Source organism: Haliaeetus albicilla, chromosome 2, assembly GCF_947461875.1.
Source record: "Haliaeetus albicilla chromosome 2, bHalAlb1.1, whole genome shotgun sequence".
Lineage (NCBI taxonomy): Eukaryota > Metazoa > Chordata > Aves > Accipitriformes > Accipitridae > Haliaeetus > Haliaeetus albicilla.
This window is the reverse complement of record NC_091484.1, coordinates 62,838,629-62,861,282: the sequence shown is the minus strand read 5'-3', so window position 1 is coordinate 62,861,282 and position 22,654 is coordinate 62,838,629. Positions and strand designations below refer to the sequence as shown.

General features: G+C 42.2%; 1 protein-coding gene across 4 annotated transcripts in view; it reads left to right on the top strand.

Annotated features, from left to right (window-relative positions):
• The window catches only part of MKX (mohawk homeobox), a 48,111-nt gene that overhangs the window by 9,239 nt on the left and 16,218 nt on the right, over positions 1–22,654 (top strand). For all 4 annotated transcript variants that reach the window (XM_069777695.1, XM_069777702.1, XM_069777689.1 and 1 more), the window contains 2 exons: positions 522–675; positions 1,853–2,188. In XM_069777695.1, coding sequence (XP_069633796.1) covers positions 522–675; positions 1,853–2,188 — 490 coding nt within the window. The remainder of the gene's footprint in view (positions 1–521; positions 676–1,852; positions 2,189–22,654) is intronic.

The following is a 22,654-nucleotide window of genomic DNA, read 5'->3' as shown; positions in this document are numbered from 1 at the left end:
CTGTAGAGCAAATGGTTGATTTCTGCAGTGACTCAAAATACGTTGTATTCTGTGTAAGACTTTCCTGATGCCCACTACCTGTCAGACTTAGAGTACTGATAAAGCACGAGGCAGAATGTGGGCTTTTACATAGGAAAGTTCAGAATGGTTTTTTCTGTTCAAAAGCCTTATTGTAGCCTACATAAATGTCAAAGGCAAATTGAAGGTTAATATTGAAAGTTCAGGGCATTACCTTTAAAATAAAAAGAGAAAGATGAATATAAAATGAGTATTTAGGGACACCTTAATTAAAACCTTGTTAGTAATGAGGGTTTGCTAACACTTGTGAAGGGTGGGAAGCCTGAACCTGCCTTCTTGTCTGAGGTTCCTGCTCTGCTCAGTGATAGTTTCATGGACTCCTGTTCATGTTTCCTTTGTTTGCCATTTTCTTAGGGCATACGTAAAACTCACAAAAACTCTATGGGTTAGATTTGTTTATTTGCATCATTTCAAGGGAAACTAATACATTCATTTGTATGCAGGTGTCAAACTGGTTTGCCAATGCAAGACGTCGCCTGAAGAATACTGTCAGGCAACCAGATCTTAGCTGGGCTTTACGAATAAAACTGTACAACAAATATGTTCAAGGAAATGCTGAACGACTCAGCGTGAGCAGTGATGACTCATGCTCTGAAGGTTTGTTGACACTCTTTTCATCAATTTTAAAACAATTAAAATATATTCAGAAAGTATCAGATACCCTGTTAGCTCTGATTTCTCACAAGACGCCCTCAGTGCATTCACCTTTACGTTTTATGAATTAGGTGCCATTTTTGGCTCCCAAGTACTGTGCAGCCTTGCAAAGCAGGACTGTGTAGGTTAATCAGGGTGACAGTCTGTTTGCATGTTATTTGCCTGCTTCATATAGCATTGTTACTAGAAAGATGATTGTTAGTTCATTTGATTCTACAAGCCTATTCTTTTAATCTGCATTAAAAGAAAAAAATTGATTACGTTTGTTGGTTTAAGGAAATGAGAAATCTCTTGACTGTTAATTTCCTTGATGGAAGAGCTATAGCAATATCACAACATTAACAAAAGAATCTGATTAACTTCAGTGGGGCTTATTATATGGTAAACTGAATTTAAAAGGTGCACTGAAATTCTCTTTCCTATCCAAATTAACAAATGCAGGACTTTTTAAAATAGCACCCTATATTTTTTAATAGAACGTTTGTATTAACTATGCCTGTGGGTACTTTTTTTAGTTGGTTATGACATGGAGATACATTGACAGGAACAAATGCTACAGAACATTGTCAGAAATCTGTATGTGAATTTTTAGAAGAATATGTTTCAATTTGTACTGAGTTTCAATTCTCTTTGTTCCAGTTTCAGTCTGCACTCACATTTCTTTGGTATGCACTTCCCTTTAAAAGATTGGTGGCAGGACAATTTAAAAAGTACAGTTTAAGCAAATACGCTTAAATATGCTGTAGTATTCAGGAGAACCAAATTTCAAGTTATGATAGTAAGAATTCTGCTTATTCACACAGATTTTTAAATGCTTATCATTGGTTTAAGGCACTTCTCAGTTTTTTCTACCTACATTGTGCTGCTCATGAGCAAATTAGACTCAGAGACTGTTTTCTACAGTTAATTAATTTGGAATAGCTGGAACATCTGAGAACCCTGGGAACTACTGTGAGCAATGTGTGAACAGAAGAAAATGAAAATCATTGTCTAATGCTGAAGTCTAAGGTTATTGTCTAGTTTTAGTTATATTTATAGCAATTTAAAACATGTAGAGAAAGCCTCTTGTTAAATATTAGGTATTCGATGTATTACTGTATCTGTGTTCTTTTGTTTTCAGATGGAGAAAATCCTCCAAGAAACCATATGAATGAAGGGGGATATAACAAACCAGTTCATCACACTGTGATTAAAACTGAAAGTTCAGTAATAAAAACAGGAGTGAGACCAGAAACAAGTGCCAATGAGGATTACGTGTCACCCCCCAAATACAAAAGCAGCTTATTGAATCGTTACCTAAATGACTCATTGAGACATGTCATGGCTACTAATGCAGCTATGATGGAAAAAACAAGGCAAAGGAATCACTCTGGTTCATTTAGTTCCAATGAATTTGAGGAAGAATTGGTGTCTCCGTCATCATCAGAGACAGAAGGCAATTTTGTCTACCGGACAGGTAAGGGATTCTTTTTGCATCATTTCTAATACAGCCAGCTTTGGTGTATGGCATCACCTGGAATGAGTCACCTGGTCGTGCCTTTTATGAAAGTGGATAACTCCTGTCCATCCTTCTGTGTGAGAGTGGATAACTCCTGTCCACCCTCCTGTATGAGAGTAGATCACTCCTGTCCGTTCTTTCGTATGAGAGTGGATAACTCCTGTCCACACTTTCATTCACTGGAGAAGTTCTACCTGCAGTATTGAAGTTAAATGCTGTTATTGACTACTAATGAAGCTGGTTTGCTGTTTGAATGGAGCTATGGGGCTGATTTTTGAAATGACGCTTACAGGCCATTTTGTCAGCACTAAGACAAGCCTAAAGAAGGAGAAAACTCTTGAGCGTTTTGTTAGAATAAAGGAGGACTAAAGTATTCCATGGCCCCAGCTGGGAGGAACAGGAAAGCTCTGAAATTTCAAGGTGGCTGTTTGTGGCACTTACATGAGCCATATGCCTCCCAATGAGTGCACATGAACACCTTCCCCTGTTGTACAGCATCTTTTCGGTCCTCAGAGTGCCTTCTCTGGTGTGTGGCCCTTCAGTGCTCATGCATCTCTTAGGAATACATGGATTAGTTTAGACCAATTTCTGCATCACTCTCCAGACAGAGTACACTGAGCTAAGGGGCCACAGACTTGGCCACTGAATATCATGGCTTAATGTTTTTTTGAAGGGTCACACAAAATTTGTTATTTTAATCTTGTCAATAAAAACATAAAAGCATGATTTATATCATCCGCCGTGTTACCAGTCGGGAGGCGGCACATGGGACTGCCTGGTTCATGCCAGTAAATGGCTGTGAATCAGGGCAAGATCAGGATTTGCTCAGGTCCCCGTGGAGCAGGGAGTGCTGGAAGGCTCCTCTTGTGAAGCTTGTTCTGTATTTCTTTGGGGACGTAAGGCAAAGACTGTCCCCTTATCTTTGAAAAAAAATGAAGTTTTGGATCCCAAGCTCTGGAGGTCTCTGCCAACACGTCAGGGTTTCCAACGATCGCAGCAGCCCTTCGCCTTGTCCCGGGGCCTTTCTCAGAGGGTTATTCTGCCAGGGACCACCCTGTGGGCAGCATCGCTTTTGGGATGGATGAATATTGATGAAAAGTACTGGAGGGCTTTGCACTAAAGTTAGTATAGATTTAAGTGTTTTACTTGGTTCCCCTTGGCTTCCCTGGCAGACAGGTTCGGGTGCCCCTCACCTTTGCAACCTCTCAAGTTTGCAGCCTTTGCCCTCTCTTTCCTGGCACATTTCAGGTGATTTTTTTGTCCCTGTGGCAGGGCCACAAGGATTGCAGGAGGCTGAATGCTCTGGTGGGGGTAGGAGGACACTGGTGCATGTAGGTTGTCAGAGGATGTCTGAGAGGGGAGTGGGGTCCCTGCAGAGGAACAGGATCTTGAGGGGAGCAAGAACAGTGCATACATGAATAAGTTTCAAAATTAACTCTCTCTGTTCATTTAGCATTTTTTTTCAATATATCAAATGCATTTGGTCTGCGTTATGGGCATATTGTCTGCCAAGTTTTATTTTTAAGTGAAATGTTACTCAAGAACAGATTCAGCAGCTCAGATATGTAACCTTCTGGTTTTCTGTACTTTTATACCATAACTTAAAAATGGACACAATGACTTTTTAAAAATTGTAATAAATTTGCTACTGGATTGAGTTCTTCTTGCCAAGTTTCAAGCTGCACTGAAAAATATGGTCTTTAATGAGAAGGCTGAGACAGGCACACTGTAACTGTGTGAGTTCACAAGCTGGGCTGGAATGACTGAAAACCAGTATATTTGGCCTTAAAGTTCATAACTGACATTCCTGGAACTCCTCTTGAGATCATATTTAAGTCAGTTCTTAAATATCTTTGTTAACGTTTTGAAGTGCTATGGCCTTTGATACATACCAGCAGCTCTGAAGATACAGTTTTATTCTTTTTACACTTCCAAAGCAGACAAGCAGACAAGCAGTAGCCTGCTGATAGAAAGAAAAAGATCATGTGCACACACTATATTATTAGGTTTATTCTTCCTATATATGTGTGCACATTCAGGAAATAATAGGTACAAATAGGCTTTTTTCAGCTACAAGATTACAGTCCCATTAATGTTTTTCTGATGATGTTATAGTGTGCAGGAATTGAGCCCTTCACAAACAAAGCAGATATTTCAAGTTATCCCCATTCATGAAATTTATTTACAAATAGATGAAATTATCCAAATGATTGTTAGATAGGAAGAGATAAATAAGGACATTTTATTTTTTTATGTATTTTCTCTGTAATTTGAATACCTACGATGGCAGTTATCAGTGCAATCATGTAGGAGACCTGGATCTGTGTTCTCAAAAATAGGTGCAATCCATTTTGCTTAAGCAGAATGACAGGGTATGGCTGACTGTACTGCTCATACCTTCCTGAAAGCAGCAAGTGTCTTTTTAAGTGAGATATCACCACTTAAAAGGAGCTCCCTGCTGCAATTTTTTAAGTGAAACAGCTGATTTTTAACACAAAGGGGTTGAAGCAGAATTGTCAAGTCCCTACTAGATGTTTTAGTTTATGAAAACATTTTGAGTAGTGTTTCAAAAAGCACGGAGTGAAAACTGATTGACACTTTATTTTTGAGAAATGTTTGGCAAGGTTGCTCTGCTCCTAAGAGCAGGCAGTCATTGGTGTTGAAGCAAATTATTGTGCTTCCCTGGAAAAGCAACTTTTCATAGCAGATCATGAGTAGAAAGCTTACTCACCACGTCTGGTTCATGTTACGGGCCGGACCCTGATTTCAGGTACATCAGTGTGTCCGGAGCGACTTCGCTTGACCAGTGCCTGGGGTCAGCATGGCCACGTGCGTCTCAACAGCCCGTGCCAAATTGACAGGATACGAGTGCAGTGTCCAATGACAAAACCAAGAAATTGCAGTTTAAGGTTTATAAGGAAAACGGGTTGTACAGTTTCCCATTTCAGTCATTAACATGCTTATAAACACGGGACCATATGCTACTCCAGCTTCGTGCAACTGGGAAATCCCGTGTAAAGATCAAGGACAGGCTATATAACTGACTGTCAGGAGAGTGGCCTCACTTTGTACCTCTGCACCACTATCGCGAGCTTGTGGGAAGCGGCTACAGTGCTGGGGCAGGAGCAGCGCACACTGAGCTGGGTCCCTTGCCGCCTCTCCCGGCCTCTCCGTCCCGCTCCAGCTGCGGGAGCCGGGGAGCTGACGTGGGAGGCGGCGTGGGCAGCCAGCCCTGGGGAGAGCGGAGCGGCTGGGAAAGACCGCGGCCGTACTCGGATGTGTCGCATATGTAAGCGTTTCTGTCGTAAGCTGATACGCTTATGTATAGAACTTGACATAGGCAAATGTGTTCACTTAAGGCAGAAAATTTCAGTTCGGATTAATCCTAGGGCAGGTATAATATATAAATATATATAATTGGTCAAATAAGTGTCTTAAACTGACCACTGGAAGGCTTTGCTCAGTGTTTTTGTTTAGTTAAAAATCCACCTTGGCGAACAAGTTTTCATTAACTCCTTGGCACGCTATCATTCACAGCAGGTTCGCTGTGTGACAGGAATAACTAAAACCAGACTTGCCTATCTGTATTTGTTGTACAAACGCACGCAGAAACAACGGTCTGACTGCAGCAAGCACTCCAGAAATCTATAAGGAAAAGATCTAATAATGTTTATAGTGAGGCTGGACGTAAATCTAAAGTGGCAACGTCAGTCTTTGGTTTACGGATCACTAAAACGCCAACTTTTTCTGTAATCACACCGCAGTGCTCTGCGAGTGCCCTATCGTCAGTCACCTGCGGGAATGAAATGTTCTACATCATTATAGCATGAGGAAATGAAAAATCCCAGCTTTCTGGGATATCACTGTCTGGTGAGCTGCATTTGGTGAATGAAAGCAAAAATTAAAATGAGAGAAAGAGAGATGAAATGGCAGGACAGGGAGTTTTCTAACTTTTTTCTGTAGGCAGATTTTCATTGATTGCACTTTATATGTTACTTAGCACAGTAGAAATGCCAGAAGAAATAAAAATAGTGAGGAAACTAAAGACTTGCAGGCCTGGAAAGGAGGGTGGCTTTTAAAAAAACTCATGAATGACTGGTTGATTTTTGAAGATGTTTGATCTCTATTTTTAGACATTTATACTCAGGAGTGTGCTCTGTTTCTGATGTTTTCATTACTACTGCCTTTTTCTTTCCTCTCGCCTTCCTTTCTTTCTTTAATTTGGACCCTGCAAAGTTTGTGATTTATAAAGCATGATCCTAGGTTGTTTATTGCAGCACACTGAGCACCTCTGATGAGACCCTCAGCACACTGCAGGATCAGGCCCACATTCATACAGAGCACTTAAATGTAAGGGTATAGCCATGCACATAAGTACTATAGAGAGACACACGCAAGCTGCAGAATAGTGCTGTGATTTTGTGTGGTCCTTGCCAACTTTTCCTCACAATTTAACATTTTTAGAAATTAACATGTAATTTAAAAATGAGCTATAAAATTTAAAAGCATAATATGAACACAATGGAACCTGTTTTCAGAAACAACTCGAGGGACCCGCAAAAACCTCTAGTACCAGTGACTTTTGCAAGTTTGATCTAAACGGTGCTGGAGACCGTGGGGATACTTTAAAATAAATGGTAACTTGGGAGAGCTGAAGGAGGTCCCTGTTGCAGATCCTAATGTCATCCAGAAGTGAAATGGAAAAGGGGAATGTCAAGTACAGTATTAAATGCACACAGCAGCATAACTGCAATTTGAAGGTTACGCAGCTAAGATCATATTTCTGCAGGAATTTTATTATTACATGACCTGATTCGTCAACACTGAAATAGCATGGAATTGAGAACTGAGGAGAGGATTGCGTTTAATTTGCTGTTCTGTTGTTTTTTCTAAAGAAAGATTAAAAGGAAACGGCTTTACTACAGGGACAGTGTCAAGTTTAATACACCAGATGTGATGGCCCAAACTTGAGAATTTTAAAGATCCTGCCTGCTCCCTGCTAGTTAAGTTGGTTGTTCACTTTTTGCATTTCTTTCAGTTTGAACAGCAAAAATCAAATAAGCTGGTTTTTAATTCCCTTTAGTTTCTCAGTTTCTTAGTATTTGAGCTGTGAGGGGAATGGGCCAGGATCGTTTCCACATGACCCTGGAAAACAGTCCTTCATCAAAACTGTGGAAAGGCAGCAGTTTCAACCGCTCTCAGGTGGGGGAACGGAGGAAGAGAGTGCTGGGTGGGCTGGGAGCATCAACGGGCGCTGCGGGCAGAGCACCCTCCCAAAAGCCTGGGCACCCAGGGGCTGCCAGCGGGCAGGGGGGAGCTTTGCCTGGAGCCAGCCGCACCAGGAGGGGAAGCGGCACCCCTGGCAGTGTTAGCTTTTCTGAGCCGTTTCTCTCCACTCCCTGCTTTTAATGGTCAGTTTTGTGGGAGAGGAAAGTACTCGTTTTCTCACAGGTGCTGGGTGCAAACACTGTGCATCCTTGTTTTATCTGTTTGTTTTCAGATGTAAATGGCTATGAATGGTTTTGGTTTTTTTTTTTAAACCCAAAATATTAAAGGTTCCGGAGATTGGGCTATGTGCGGGTCAGATGTGCTTCTAATAGCAGCATGTTTGTGGATCTAATTCAGGTATAATTGCTGTGGAGACCCCACGGAGCAGAGGAGGTGCGTGTGTACCCCTGCTGGTTTTGCTTCTGTTGATGTCATGGCACATTTTCTGCGTACTTCAGTGAAAACTAGCTTGAGCCAGTTGTTTGGCCGCAGAGGATTTTCTTCAAGTCAGCTTGCTTCAGGGCAGCACGTCTCGGGACTCCTGACAGCTTTATCATCACAGAGAATGAGATGTTCTTGCATGAATGATTTGAAATGGAAAAGATGACACCATCTGACCAAAAAATCAGAGAGACCAAAAAAATCAGGGGATCAGCCATGTTTCCATGGCCACAGGTTGCTGCTGCCTGTGCCGGTACAGCAGCTCGCCTCTGCTTCTCTGAGACCATTAAAATTTCCCCAATGCAAATATTCACAGCAGCGGCCAAAAAAGCAGCAGACCCCTGTGCTTGCCCAAGACCTCTCTCAGACACAGCAGGAAAAATGTATGGTGCTGTCACCGATCGCTAACAACTATATATTTTAATACTCCTCTTTAGAGTTAGCCAGTGCTCCAGGCCTCAGCAAGGGCTGTTCCCTGGCAAGCCTCGGCCTCATTCATTTAGCTAAGGTGTGTGTTCAAAGAGAGAGAAATATTTATCCCTATTTTCCCATTGTTCAAAATGTCTTTAGAATTATGCTTGGTCTTAAAACCTGGGGCCAGCCCAAATGTGAATGTTTCAGGAAATTATGTGCATGGAAAAGCACATGATCATAAATCAGACTGTTTTCCAGTTCTAGCTGTAGACTGCATGGCTAGTAATGAATATAATAGGGAAATTAGTAAGAAAATTAGCAGTTAATTTAAGGAGTATTTAAAGAGTGTGTGAAACTACAGCTTGGGAAAACTGATTTAATGAAATGGATGTGATTCCTTCTCCCCTTCCACTGCCTGAGCAGATTTTCCCTGGTAGCCTGTGCAGATCTCTTACAGCAGAAACGTCAGGCTTCCATACTGCCTTGCAGCGCATCGGCTGGCGTGGCTTTTGCATCGATTCAGGGGATCCTCAGCCTTGCAAACACCAGCCGGCTGCAGCCACTGCCACTGCAAGTGGTTGCATACGTTGCACAAGGAAGCACTACTCAAATGAGGAGGGCAGAGGGGAGTTTGTGGCAGAGATAACGAGACAAAGGAACAGGGAAACGCACCAGCTTGAGCGGAGCAGCAGAAAGCCCTGGGCACTGCAGCCCTGGTGCAGCAGCCAGGGACAGAGCGGTGCAGCAGCCAGGGACAGAGCGGTGCAGCATCGGGCAAGAGCGCAGGTTTGCATCCCATGGGTCGTCCTCATAGCCTGGCTGCCCTGCGCTGCATTGATGTGCATGCAGAGAGATCCTGCCCCTGAAGGAGAGTATGTCTGCTCTCTCCCCTACCCGGGAAACCTGGCAGCAGAATGTGATTATCAGCTGTTTGTGCCAAAGAGGGGATGTAGACCAATGAATGTGAAAAATATGGCATGATTTTAAACATGAGAGAGAGAAAAAGAGGAACAAACACAAGAGCGTTTGCAAAGGCAGAAACACAGAGATGTGTGCTGTCACCCCATCAGGACTGGCTTTTAAAATCACACACTTTATATATCACTGATGGGAAAGTGCTTTTGAGTGCAAAGACAAGGCTGCAGGCAGATCACCCCTGTTCTGGGTTGGGAGCAAGACTTGAGCAGGCTCTGACGCCAAAATATGCCCGTCCTGCTCCTCGGGGCTCACGTGAGTCTCCAGCTGGCTCTGCCTCTGCACCGAGACATCTGCCCCTGGCACCTGCATGGAGAAGTAAGAGAAATTACAGGGACAAAAACCTTCCTTGTTGCCCAGTGAATTACTTTTACATATGAAATCTATTGTGTCCTTCACAAGTAACCCCTGTCTTCGGTGACACTTATTAACACACTAATCTATGTGCAGTGCAGCAAAGTGTGACCAGGAGTGGACGGGGCGCAGGAGAGTCAGGCACAGGCAGGATGGGGTAGTAGCAGGAGGGGGATGAGGGCTGGACTTTTCACATTCTGGGGCAGTAAATTTGAAGGAATGGCGAGCCCATAAAAGTTTCACTTCTTTCTGGAAAAATGTCTGAATTGAAACTTCATACCTGGCGTGGGGTTCCTGCATGTCCCAGCCTCCTTCTGCTGCTGGGGAGAAATAACGTGACTTTGGGTAACGTCCGGGTGGATTCTGCTTGTAGCGCAGACTGTCCCTTGCGCAGTGTTACAGTGCTGCTGTTCATGTTGCTGTAGTTAAGGCTGTATCTGTGTTTCCATTAGAACCCTTTTAATCCGCAAATTTATGACCCAGCTGTAAAAATTCAATCCAGACTGAAACTTGGCATGGGCAGTGTTCGTTCTCCCATCTGTGGAAGGGATTTAAGCAGGTACATCCCAGTAATAACCATCCGAGTTAGGCTTGTAAATTTGGAGCATGACGACTGCTGAATAAAACGGTGAGCTTCTCAGTAGTCCTGGAGTTTGAAATATTTTATGCCCGTGGTGAGACTGGCGAAAAGCAGCTTGTTTGTATTCAGTCATATAGCTGTAAATAAAGTAAATGTTTTGGGGTTTTCTGCGTTTGCTTACATGCACAAGCAAATGCATTTTCCTTACCATGGCAATATTTTGATGTTGGTGGCAAAAATGCTTGAAACTCTTGCAGGGTCTTGCTCCTAAGCAGGGTTGGATCACTCCCAGGTAGTGTAAGAAGTTGTGTTCATGCTGGTGCGAACGGTAGAATTTATCTATCAATTGTAATAGAAAAAAATAGGGAAATAAAAAGACCAGATTGTTTTCTTTTGAGTTGGATTTTTGATTGGACTCTTGTTAAAATATCTTCAAAGCTGATTCAGTATTGAACAGCAAAATTAGTTTTATTCACCATCACTTCCTCCCATTTTAATTTTCTTTTCTAAAAAGCTGCACACTGAACGTGCCTGACCAGATAGACTGGTAATCTTATCTGATCCAGCAAATCCTATTTCCCTTGCAGGTTTGTGGTTTTTGAATGTCATTCTGTAACTTAAAAAAACTCCTTTATGTGTTTAACTGAAATTTTTTAGGTCATTTGTCCATAATGTGAATACCAGAAACCTAATGATGAAAGCAGTTTAGCGAGACCAGACTTCTGATCTTCCATGTGTATTCATAGAGGAGCTTTCAGGAGGGTTTTGGCACAATTTGAGAAGTGGATTGAAGGGGGAACCTGGAATCTCTATGTGGACTAACATTAGGCTGTGGATGGGTTTATACCCGGCCACTTGGAAAACTCCTTGATTGTATTCGGAAAATGTGGGGAACCTATGTGTATTGTTTGTGTATGAGATTTTTGCCATCCTGATGGAAGGAGTGCTCATAAAAACACCTGTTCTGGAAAAATGTCCCTTCATCTGTAAAGTTCAACTTCTAATTTCTAATTATCCAGAAACAGAGAAGCAGAGTTGGATTCTGTTTTATTTAATCCACTTCAAACTTAAAAAATTGGGTATGAGATACAAGGGGTAGATGTGGAAATTATCAGTGATTACTAAAGTCCATTTGAGGTCTTTTATGCTTTGTGGCATTAAATTGGCATCAGGTAGCCACTTTAGTTCTGTTAAAGGAGAAATATGTCCTAACAGTCAAAGCACGCAGAAGGCTTGTATAATATAAGGGAGTTTTATGTGAAGTACAAAAAAAAGGAGCAGGAGTTTAAAGCAGGAAAGTAAGTTGGAGAAGTAAACTGCATTGTAGAAAATTTGGAAAAAGTAAAAGCAATTCAAACAGAAAGAGATCAGATAAACAGCTAGAGATGGAACAGCTGACAAAAACCACACAAAAATAGGTAAAGCGAAATTCCAACAAGCCATGAAATGTGTTTTCCTTAATTTTTCGCAGTGGCCTTGAAACCTGATGTTAGACTCTATCTCTGTTCTTTCACTGATGGCCAGAAGTTGAGGTTATGATGACCAGATCGTTTGGTATGGCACTGACATTTCAAGTTAAAAGGGATTGCCAAGACTCTCGGTTATGACACTAAAATATACCGCTATTTCTAGGGCCAATTTTCAGTCCCTCCCTCATGCCTCCACATTGATTTAGGCAACAGATGCATGAAGAGCAAAGCAACATTCAAAATAATCCCTTAGCTGAAGCTGGGGGAAGGCTGGCTAGTGGGCTGTAGCCAAAATTCCTTAAATGTTACAATGTTTTACATTTCTAAATGTAAAAACTTTCTTTCCAATGTGAGGTACCAGCCAAATGTCTTAGTTACGGTATCTCAGAGTAAAAACTGGCATATGGCCTTGTGGTCATTTGTGGGTATTGACAGATTTACACCGTCAAAGATCAAGTTAAATGTTGTCGGTTTCTCCATCTCCCCTTTACTTTGTCAGGCTTTTTTTCTCTCAGTTACTATTTGTCAACTTAAATCCAGTTTGCTGGAAAAATGAAGGCTCTTCACGACCTGGCTCTTCAGGAGCGAATTGCCTCAAATTCTTTCTGCTAGCCAAGGTATTTTGTAATGCATTGCAAAACAGCAGCAGGATTGCTCTCCTTGCACTAGATGTACTTTGTGGGCTAGACACTGTGGGCAGTTTTAATGATATCTTGGTGTGCTGGAGCATTTGTGTCGGCCGCTGACTTCAGGAAGGCTTTCATCCCAGGCCCCTGCTCTTCTAATTGCTCTTCCCACCCCAAGGAGCGGGGCCTGGCTTTGCCACGTTGTGAGCTAAGCTGTGGGGAGCCCGGAACGGCGGCTGCTTGGGGAGCAGGTCCTGGAGCTGGTGTGCAAATTACACAGTCTGCTCCCAACTGTTTGTGACAGCTTTGCACGGGAGGGGTGGTGGATTGCCCATTACACGGACACAGTAAAATTCATTGTCCTGCTTTTCTCCCTCTCGTGTCGTTTAGCTGGTGTAGCTGTTGGTTACTGCATCGCTAATTCATTTCCCCTGGATCATCTTCAAATGGGAGCTTCCTCCAGAAGGCAGCGGCCCTTGTTCCTCTATCAGGGAAAGCTCTGGGTGGCCGTAGCGCTGTTTGTGCCGGCAGTGAAAGCAGTGCCAGTGAGAACCCAGTGCAGCCCACGGGAGTAACGTCAGCTGGGGGAGCATGGGTGCTGGGTGAAGCCTGGGGCCCTGCCCTGTGCACAATATCAGAATTGCGATTGTTATGGGCTTCCTAATTATTGAATCTCTGTAGTTTAGAGTCTGGATGTTTAGAGATGCTTCTTGAAGTAGGGAGAACCCAAAAAAGCTGTCCTGCTCTGGCCAGCTCCAGAGACTGTCGTGGTGGTTGTAAACCATACAAGCTTTCATATATATATACATACACACACATATATTTCCTCAGTGCTCTATTATGATGATGATGATGATGATGATGATACCTGTGGAATTCAAGCCTGCTGCCTTGCCGTTTTGCTGTGCTTCCTCCTTCGGCTCAGAGCTGTGCAGTAGTTCACCGTGGCAGTGAACTTTGCAAAGATAGAGGAAAAGAGGCTCCCAATGGTATCATCCACAAATGACATCTCTCTTTCAAATCCCGTACCTCACTGAGGTGCTTACTCCAGCTTGCCCAGCAAAGCCCAAAATCCTCTTCATGGAGGTCAGCAGAGAAGATGAGGCTGACCTGCAGGTATTGATTCCGGTGATCCTTTGTTTTATGCAAAAGCCTTTGTTTTGCTGGCTAAACCAAAGTAAAGAAATTCTTGTTTAAACATTTTAAATGAATAAAAATGGCAGGCGTCTTTACAAGCCTGTTCTCCCTTTAGTACTGTCTCCCAGCATTTCTGCTGCTGTTTTCACTCCTCATCTAATGAGACTGTGAGCAATAATAATTTCTCCTGGCTACAAGTGCACATAAGCATTAATTTGTGTTTGTTACATTTGCTGTGGATCTATATAGGGGAAAGGTCATTAATATTTCTCAGTCCTCTATACCTCATTCAACTCACTTACAGACTCACATCCCTGATGCTCTGCCCTCTTATTTCAAAAGGGGCTAATAATTACATCTGATGTCCAACTCAAAGTGCCTTTAGCTCCACCTGATAATCGATGGACAGGCACTCAGATATGTTTTAAAACCAAGTCTTTGGAAGTGCTTTACGTTGGGCAAAGCAAAAATCCAATGTGCCAATATCTGGTCTGGTTTTGAGTGTTTTGGCCTCAAAGCACGCAACATGGTTTGACACACAATGTTCATGTGTTTGCAAAGCTTTCCAAACTTCATTTGGTGAACTCCAGCTGCTTTCAGTGGGATCTTTGCTCACAGATCAAAGACTGTGACCCCCAGAGAATGTAAGTGCTCATATTTGGGTACTGCTCTTCCTTCATTCCTTGCACAAAATAGGAAAAATAAAGGCTGTATTCAGCGCCATGGTACTGCTGCACTTGCTGAGGTTTGAGGAGCTCTGTCGTCTCTCTGCGGGTGTCGTGGCTGCTCGGAGACACCCCTTCCCTGCCCAGAGCAGCGGCAACACCCAGCTCAATGTGAGCCCACCAAAACCCTCTCCTGCCTCATGGCCACGTCCTCTTTCCATTCCATCCCGACAGCCTCCAGCCAGCAGCTCCATGCCCTCCACAGGACCAAAAATCCTTTAAGGGGTGGGGTGGGGTGGGACATGGCTCTGCTGGGGCAAACTCGGCATGAGCCGCCAGCTCCTACCCACCCTTGTCCGTGGAGAGCCGGTGTCCCACCACGCAACGCCTCCTGCATACAAAAAACCAGCCCACGGCCCCGGCTGGGAACAGGAGGTCTCGGCAAAAAGCCAGGTCTGGGTGAGCTGGGCGAAGGGCAGCAGAGGAGGGTCGGAGCAAGGTGTCTGAAGGGGACGGTGGGGGGAGGTGGGTTTGCGCTGCCCCTCAGGGTGTGAGGGACATGCGTGCTGTGGGTTATCCGCTAACAGGGCTCACCTTCATCCTTGGCGAGCTCTGCTCCATCTGAGGATTTTGCTCCCTTGGCCTCTGCATATCTTTATAGCTGGATTATGGGTTTAGGAAAGTCAGATGCCCTGAGATCACAGATACAGGGTAACTGTTTATAGAGGAGAGGAGGAGGGAGAAGATCAACAAATTCCTGTGATATATTGTATGTCATCTGTACGTGACGCTCCGAGACCTTCAAATGCTTAAACTAAAGACCTAAATATAATTTAGTTAGTAAAAATATACCTTAGTTATAATAAAATGATAATAGTGGAACTTGGCAACAGAGCAGCTAATAAATACTACACTTCTGAAATGTGCCTGGGATCCAAGTACATACTCTTTTACTGTGTAGTTAAAGCATGTGGCAGGACATGCTAGACCAAGATTTTCTTTTTGTCTTTCCAGTGGAAAACTAAAGTTCTTTGTTTAAGTGAAGCCCGTTGGGAATTTTTCTTAAGTAAAACAAGGAGCTAAAGAATTCCATTCCCTTTTGCCAACTTTTTTCCTCCTTCAAGCCAACTTATCGATTAATGGGGCATTAAATATCAAATACTGCCTAGTTATATTCATACCCTTTTTTGTTTAGGCTCCTTCAGTTCTTTCTCGGTGGTGCTTCAAGCACAGCTGAATTAAAAGATGAGATACTTTATTGGGAAAATACTACCCCTTCTAAACCTTTTTTGCCTTATAAAAATAAAGGTCAGTAATCTGAAAGTGGTTAAATTTGCATACTTAACCCTGTTTCTGATTTTTTTAAAAGAAAAAAAATATCTGTACTTTAAGATCTTCTTCCTGAGCTTCATTCTTTGCCTTCCTCATTAGCTGTCTCCATTTCGGTACCCTATCGTTTTGCCAGCAGAGCAGCCAAGTGAATGCTTGACCATATTTTTGTCTGGCGCTAGTGAAACCGTGATCTGACAATAGAATACTTTTCTCTGGGTTTTCCTTCTTCCCCCAGGGAACCATACTTCAAGGGCAACCTGCTTGTCCAGCATATGAACATGTGGAAAATCCACTGCTATGCACTAATGATTTTCAGATGGGCAATTGTTGCTGAAAATCATCCCAAGAGCAGCAGCTTCTCCATTGTAGCACCTAACCACTTTGGGATCGCATTGCTCGTAGCTGATCTGGAATAAACCCTTTGCATTTATGTATAGGGTGGTGACATTTGCTGCATCACACATATGTAGTAACAAAAGGAAAAGGAGGTAAAAGTTACAGCTGTGGTTCTTTTTTGGCCGTTGCAATATGCATCAAAATCTGACACTTATTTTAGCCTGAAAGTATAAATGTAGGAAAAAGTCAAGCTATGCCAAAGATCCACGACAGCAAGGCAGAAGCACCCTAAATATTGTCCACAAATTAATTGCTTTCAAACTTTTGTTTTAAATATTTACAGGAGACTTGTCACATGCTGGGAGAGAGAAGAACAAGTTTTACATTCTAAATGATTTCTATTACTGTTCTTCTCAGAATATGCATTCTTTTTAAACAACTTTCACTTTTAATCTGTAATTAAAGCCAAAGCTTTCTTTTAATTTTAAAAGCTTGTCCTTGGACTAAAATAACATGGAACATTTTTAAACATTGATCCAAGCTGCTGTAGATACATTTTATTTAAACCACAGAGCCTGCAGTTGGATTCCTTGCTTTGCCAGATCGGCTACGAACTGTAAGTGTGGCAGTAATGACTGTGGAGTCCTGGATGCTGCACTACCAGTGAGGAGGGTTGTTTTTCTGGAGTTGTTCCTCCCTTTGGGCCCTATTCGTGAATGACTTAATCTCTGCGTATGATCAAATGTCGTGCAAGTTACTGTGCACAGACAAATCAAGGAATGCTTCTCTTCCCCGCGTTCCTTACATGGAATTGCTGTGCTTGCCCAGCAAGCAGTTGGAGAGTGGTAAGGGTGGGAAGCAAGCAGCAGCAAACACACACAAAAAAACACCAGAAGCAATATAAAAAGAGTGAGACAAAGAAAACATAGAAAATTTCGAAAGATTGGGTGTGCAGGTTGGATTGGGCTGTGCATAGACAGATCTAGCTTGCCCAGGCAGCACCAGCTGGAGGGGGGGAGATGGGCTTTCAACTGGGGGGTGTTACAGGGGCGATACATTCACCACGAAAAACAAAAGTGTTCCTTAGTATTTTCTCTGGAGCATTGGCCATAAAGATGATTTTCAGTGCATCTTTCTATTAGCTTGTTTCGTCTTGGAAAGCAAACATTTACTGTTTTGATGGGCAGATCTCAAGAAGTTCAGGGAATCAATGCTTCTTAGTCTTTTTATCCTCTTGACCTAATTGCTTGTGTGGTGTAATTCTGTCCTCTCACAGGATGTTAAACCACTTCACCTGAAGCCAAGTCAGAGATTTTCATCAGTTGTGATATTAATTAAATGATGCATGCCATACAAGGAACTTTCCTTGTGATGTTTTGGTATTTTCTTAGAGATCCAGAAGAATACAGCCGGTAAAGTGGTGCATAACTGTTTCCATATTTATACTGACCTTTTCCTTAGTCTTTTAAGTTTCAACAAAGTTTTCACTTATGTTAGGTGTCGTTCTCAGTTAAGAGTGCAGAAAGGACTTACGTTATCCAAGTTGTTTTTCTCATCAACAACACCCTGCGGCCACCGTATGAAATTCTGTCTCTCTCTCCATGCCCTGGTGTGGGGACAGATTGCCAAACAGTGACTGGTGGCAAATGGGGAATAACGTGACTCAGGCGCTGAACTCCTCCAGCTGTCAATGGGAGCTACATTTGTTTGTCCAGGACAGTGACTGGAATAGTTGTTTAGCTCTTTTTGAGACATTTTCCATCCTGACAATGGACTTAAAAGATGTACCTCGGTACAAGGTAAGTTATAGCTGGAGTATCATTTTAGCTCTAGGAGGCAAAATATAGAAGAAAGGGTGGGGACCAAAGGGAAAAAGGAAAACGCACAGCCAGGAAAAAAGTACAGGTGGGAAAATAAAGAACAGAAACGTTTGGAACATTGTAAAGAGAGGAGAGTGCTGGGAGAGGACAAGGAAAGGGAAATGCAGAATTGAGGGTAAGAACAAAAAGGAAGAGGAAAGGGGAGAGCAATGGAGGGGAAGGAAGACGAAAGAAAAGAGATCAAATGAATGAAGGTAAGAAGAGAAAATACTGGGGAAGCAGATATGATGGAAATACTGGTAGGAGTCTGGAGTGTAACGGGGAAGGGCTCTAGAATAAACTATAGAAGCATAGAAGATACTAGCATTTTTCGCAGTCCAAAATGAGAAGTTTGACATTTTCCTTTTCAAAGTGTTTGAGAAATGAGGGTAGATAAGCACTCAAGATATTGCCACTCTTCTTGGAAGGCACCTTTGATTCTAATTACTATGTCTTGGCATTTTTTATCATGTTACACAGGTGAAGAGCAAATACACGTCCAGAAAAGGGTATGACCTTGCTTAGAATACAAAGCAAATTAATCCAAACTGTTGCTCACAACTCAGGGAAAAACCAGAACTCTAGTTCTGGTGGCAGTGGTGGTAGTGGCAGGGGTGTCTGTGTGGGGGGTATGGTTATTATTTTCCCAGTTTCTTGGTACATCCACAGTCCCTGACTAAGGTGGACACAAAAGTATAGAATACTTCTCATACTTTGGCTTAATCATGCCCAACCCAGACTTTGGCAAATCCCACCAAGACCTGTTTTGAAAACTGTAAACTGTTTTCAGGCTACTGTAAGACAGCTTGGCCAAGTGTGAAGGCTTCTCTGACCCAGCATTCCTGGAAGTTTGAAATTCTCCCAGGTCTACTCCTTTCTGTAAATTTTTCAGATCAGATATTCTATTTGGAAATTTTTCAAGTCATCACCTGTAAGTTGCAGGCAGATAGTTGGCTGAGGGCAATGTCTTTGTGCTCCTCTGAGAGGAGCGTCAGTCAGTAGTGTAGAAAGGACATCACCCAGGATGGACTGATAGTTTGATCCTGCATGGCAAATCATGAATTCCTATATAGTTCATGATATACATGAACCTCAAATATATCATGCCGGATCAGATTATACATATGATTTTCAAGTTCAACAAAAGGTTTTGTTTCTTTTTCCCCCATCATTTTTTAAAGAAACAGAATTTATCTGAATTAAAAACATGATTGGTGATGACGAGTGGGTGGTTCTGTTTACCCTGCCACATTATATAGTACCATTTTTACTCCTTGTTTGGATAGCAGTCACAAGACCCAGATATCAAGCTGTGAAAGTATTTTTCTTGCAGCAGCCTTTCTTTTTTTGGCAGGCAGTGGCTTTGGAGATGCCTCGCATTTTGTCATGTGATTGGACTGCTGATGAGGTTTCTATGCTGCCTCATTTTCCTGGATTCCATCTGAATTAACTCTTCTTTGGGTCACGATTGTTAGCACACTTCGGAATGACTGGGGCTTTGCATCATAGTGTAATGAGCTCCTAATACTTCATCTCTGTAAGGAAACAGCCCGTAAAGAAGGAATTTGCTGCATTTGTTCCACGTGACAGAAATCTGTTTTCTGTACCTCCAGCTGTCCACATCGAAAACACATTCCTTCTTCACAGTAATGTCCCTTCCTGAAACAAAGGAAAATGAGAGGAAATGACTAGTATATAATCGTTCCATCTAAAAACATTCAGCTTAGTCCTGTAAACACATAAACTAGTTCTTTGTAAACAAATGTCTTAATTTTCTTTAAACTGAATATTTAGATGTCAAAGATAGAGAAGCTGGATATGTCAAACATATGGTTCCTATTGCATCAGAGGCTTTCTTAATTTTGGTATTCTAATTGAAAAGACATTTCTGAAAGCATGCTAACTTTACAGAAACTAATCTATGACTCTCTGTCGGGTCTAGGTTTTATTCTTCCATCTATCACCACACTCTGGAAATATTTTCCACTTTAGATGTACAGCAGTAACAATATCCCTCATGGACTTTGAATTGCCCTCAATGCTTCCAGTGCTTGACGTGGAAGCACGGTTTGGGGTAGTTGATGTTGGGGAACTGACAGGAGTTTTAACGGGGAGAGAATTAGGAAGAGGTGTCAGGGAAGGAATGAGAGTGGGGACTATGATTTATTCATAAGTTTTTGCCTTATTACTGGATAATTTATAACGCAAAATGCCCTAGGCTAAGCAATATCTTTAACTGGACAAAATTTCTATCCACATCAGAGAAATACTGCAGGTCTGTTTTAAAATATAAGCTGTTTTATAAATGTCATGAAGCAACTACCTGCCTCAGATAAAGCAAAATTTCAGTTTGGCATCCAATATGTATTCAGTTTTCCTCCTACAAATAATAGGCAGCAAACTGTTAAGTTTACATCTGAATAGGTGCATTTGAAATAGAAAACACATTTGCATCTCAGGCGCTCCTGTTAGGTTTTCTGCTAGCGTGGGCTTCAGCTGCAGGTGTATGCTCTGCAGAGAGCTGAGTGATATATGTGTGCTTGCAGGTTGTGATGGGGTTGGATGTCTTGTGGAGCTGAGTTAGAGCCCCCTCTCCAGCAGCATCCTGAGCCCTTTGCAGCGCAGGTGCTGGGCTCTGACCTGCAGTGAGTGCACCAGATGTGCCACTGGCTTTGGTCTGAATTCTGTATAAATTCACCTTTCCCAAGCATACAGAATATTTAACAACAAATTACCTTTTTTTAATCCACTAACATGTACAATATAAAGTCCACAAAGGTCATAGAGGTAAATTTATTTATTAAATGGAAATTCTTGGGTCCAAAAAACATTATGAATCATTTTGGTGTTTTAAGTTCAGGATGCAGAGTAAATTATTCCAAAAATAATGGTAGCCAAATGTCATTCCCTCCAAACGTTTGTGTAATATCTATTTATCTGTGGGCAGATGACTGCTATGTATAATCAGAGGCAGACTTTTGTCAAATTGAGACTAAGTAAACACAGCTGAACACAAGCAAGTTGGACTACAACTTTTTTGAGTTTTGCCAGCGCTGTTATGACCTTGAAAGTGAGTGTTTCTTCAGAGCAATCTGCTTTCAATGTGGGAGAATTTTTAGTGTTTCAAATTAACAAGTGTTGATTGGAAATTTGTTCTGTTTAATTTTAATATATTTTTGTCCAAATAAATGAAAAGTGTGTATTTGCCCAAAGGAGGGCATCCTTTCTGCTACTTAGAAAGGAGGAATGTTTTGTAAAGGAACATTTCTTGCACATATCTATGAGAACCAGAACAACAGTTAGAGAAAGAGCTGTAAATTCATCTGAAGCATCATTATATAATCAGAGAAAATTTTCTACGGTTTCCTTGAAAGATAGATGCTTTTTTTAAAAAAATGTACTGTGCAAGTAAATGTAGCATTTAGGCAGTAGATTTTATACCACTACATATCTAGATACTGTTTTCATCATCCTTGAAAAAGGAGTTCTTCTGTTTGTTTATGAATTTTGCCCATTTTTCTAAAACTTAGTCTCCTATGAACCATTTTCTACAGATCCTGTTTTTCTCTGACACACAAAAAGAAATTAGTCTGATTTTATTGACAAACCGGAGTACAATTTAAACCTTAGTTTTAATATGTGAATTTTCTGCTTTTACATTACCAATCATTTGAACAGAAAACATTTTGCTCCCTTGATTTTAAAGGCCACAGCATTTGGAGTCTCGAGGAGACTTTGGACAGAAGTCAAATAGGAGTCTTGCTCAAAAATTTGTCTTTTAGTAATTACAGCAAGTGAGTCTCATCTATTGCCAATATCTCTGTTTCAAGGCACTTCTTTCGAAAGGATATTTTTTTCATTTTGAGTGCTGTATACAAACCAGCTTACGCACCAAATTCAGGGGTAGGACACATGTGCACAGCATTGTGGCCAGGGGCAACTTTCCAAAAGTCCTTGTGCCTCGTATCCACAAGTCATACTCCCCAATCTGCCTTTTTGGAGGGCAGCAATTACCATTTTCAGATTTCTAACAAATTCTTACAGCAACAACAGTTTAATGCCACCAGCCAAGCACACACAGCACCTTGTATTTGATGGGTTCCTACAGTATGGCTTTGACTTTGGAAGCCAAGTACCATCCCAGCAGGCGGTCTTGGATGTTTTTTGAAAGAACCACAGCAGAAGTCTCCTCTTGCTTCAGTTTTCTCTTCCCCTATCATAGTAGCAAAAGAAAAATGAGGATGCAGTTGGAAATGGGGAGGCGGTGGAAGACAAAGATGATAGAAAAGGGGACAATATGACTGAGAAGCTATTTTAATTGAGAATTGCAAACAGTGGATATGCCTGTACATTCCTATATGTTCCTATACTTTGTAAAGAAATGCAGATTTCGGAAACAAAGCAGGAGACACTGCTCCCAGGCCTGGCTGAGTAATGCGGCTTCTTAACGTTAACCAAAATCGTGTGGAAAAGGCCTTGATGCCAGGGTTTTTAGAAACTTTGTTGTTTCCTCTGGGCAGCTCCTCCCTGGGGACTAAGAGTACAGACAGTCACAGTGTCGGCATCCTGGTTCTTGCTCTGGGATTTCTGCTTCAGCACAAAGGCTAATGAGGCTTGTAAAAATAAAAATAAAACCAGAATGTGCCAGGTGTCATCTAAGCCCACAAAGTGGGCCTCTGGGTGTTTGGAGGGTGCAAGGCAGGTACTAATTGCAAAGCTTAGGTCCATCAGGCAGAACTTGCCGTGAGTTATAACAGCTTGCAGCAGCCGGCTCTGTTTGAGGTGTGAAGGAAGGGGAGAGCCTTGCTGCACATGGGGGCTAGGGGTGCTCAGCAGTCTTCAGGGTGCCTTGAGCAGCCCTCAAGATGCTCCTAACTGAGATGGTAGTTGCCTAGGAAGTGCTATCAGGAGAGTATTTTAAAAAGATATGTTTAACCTGGAGTTGGGGTAGGGTTGGTGGCGTATGGC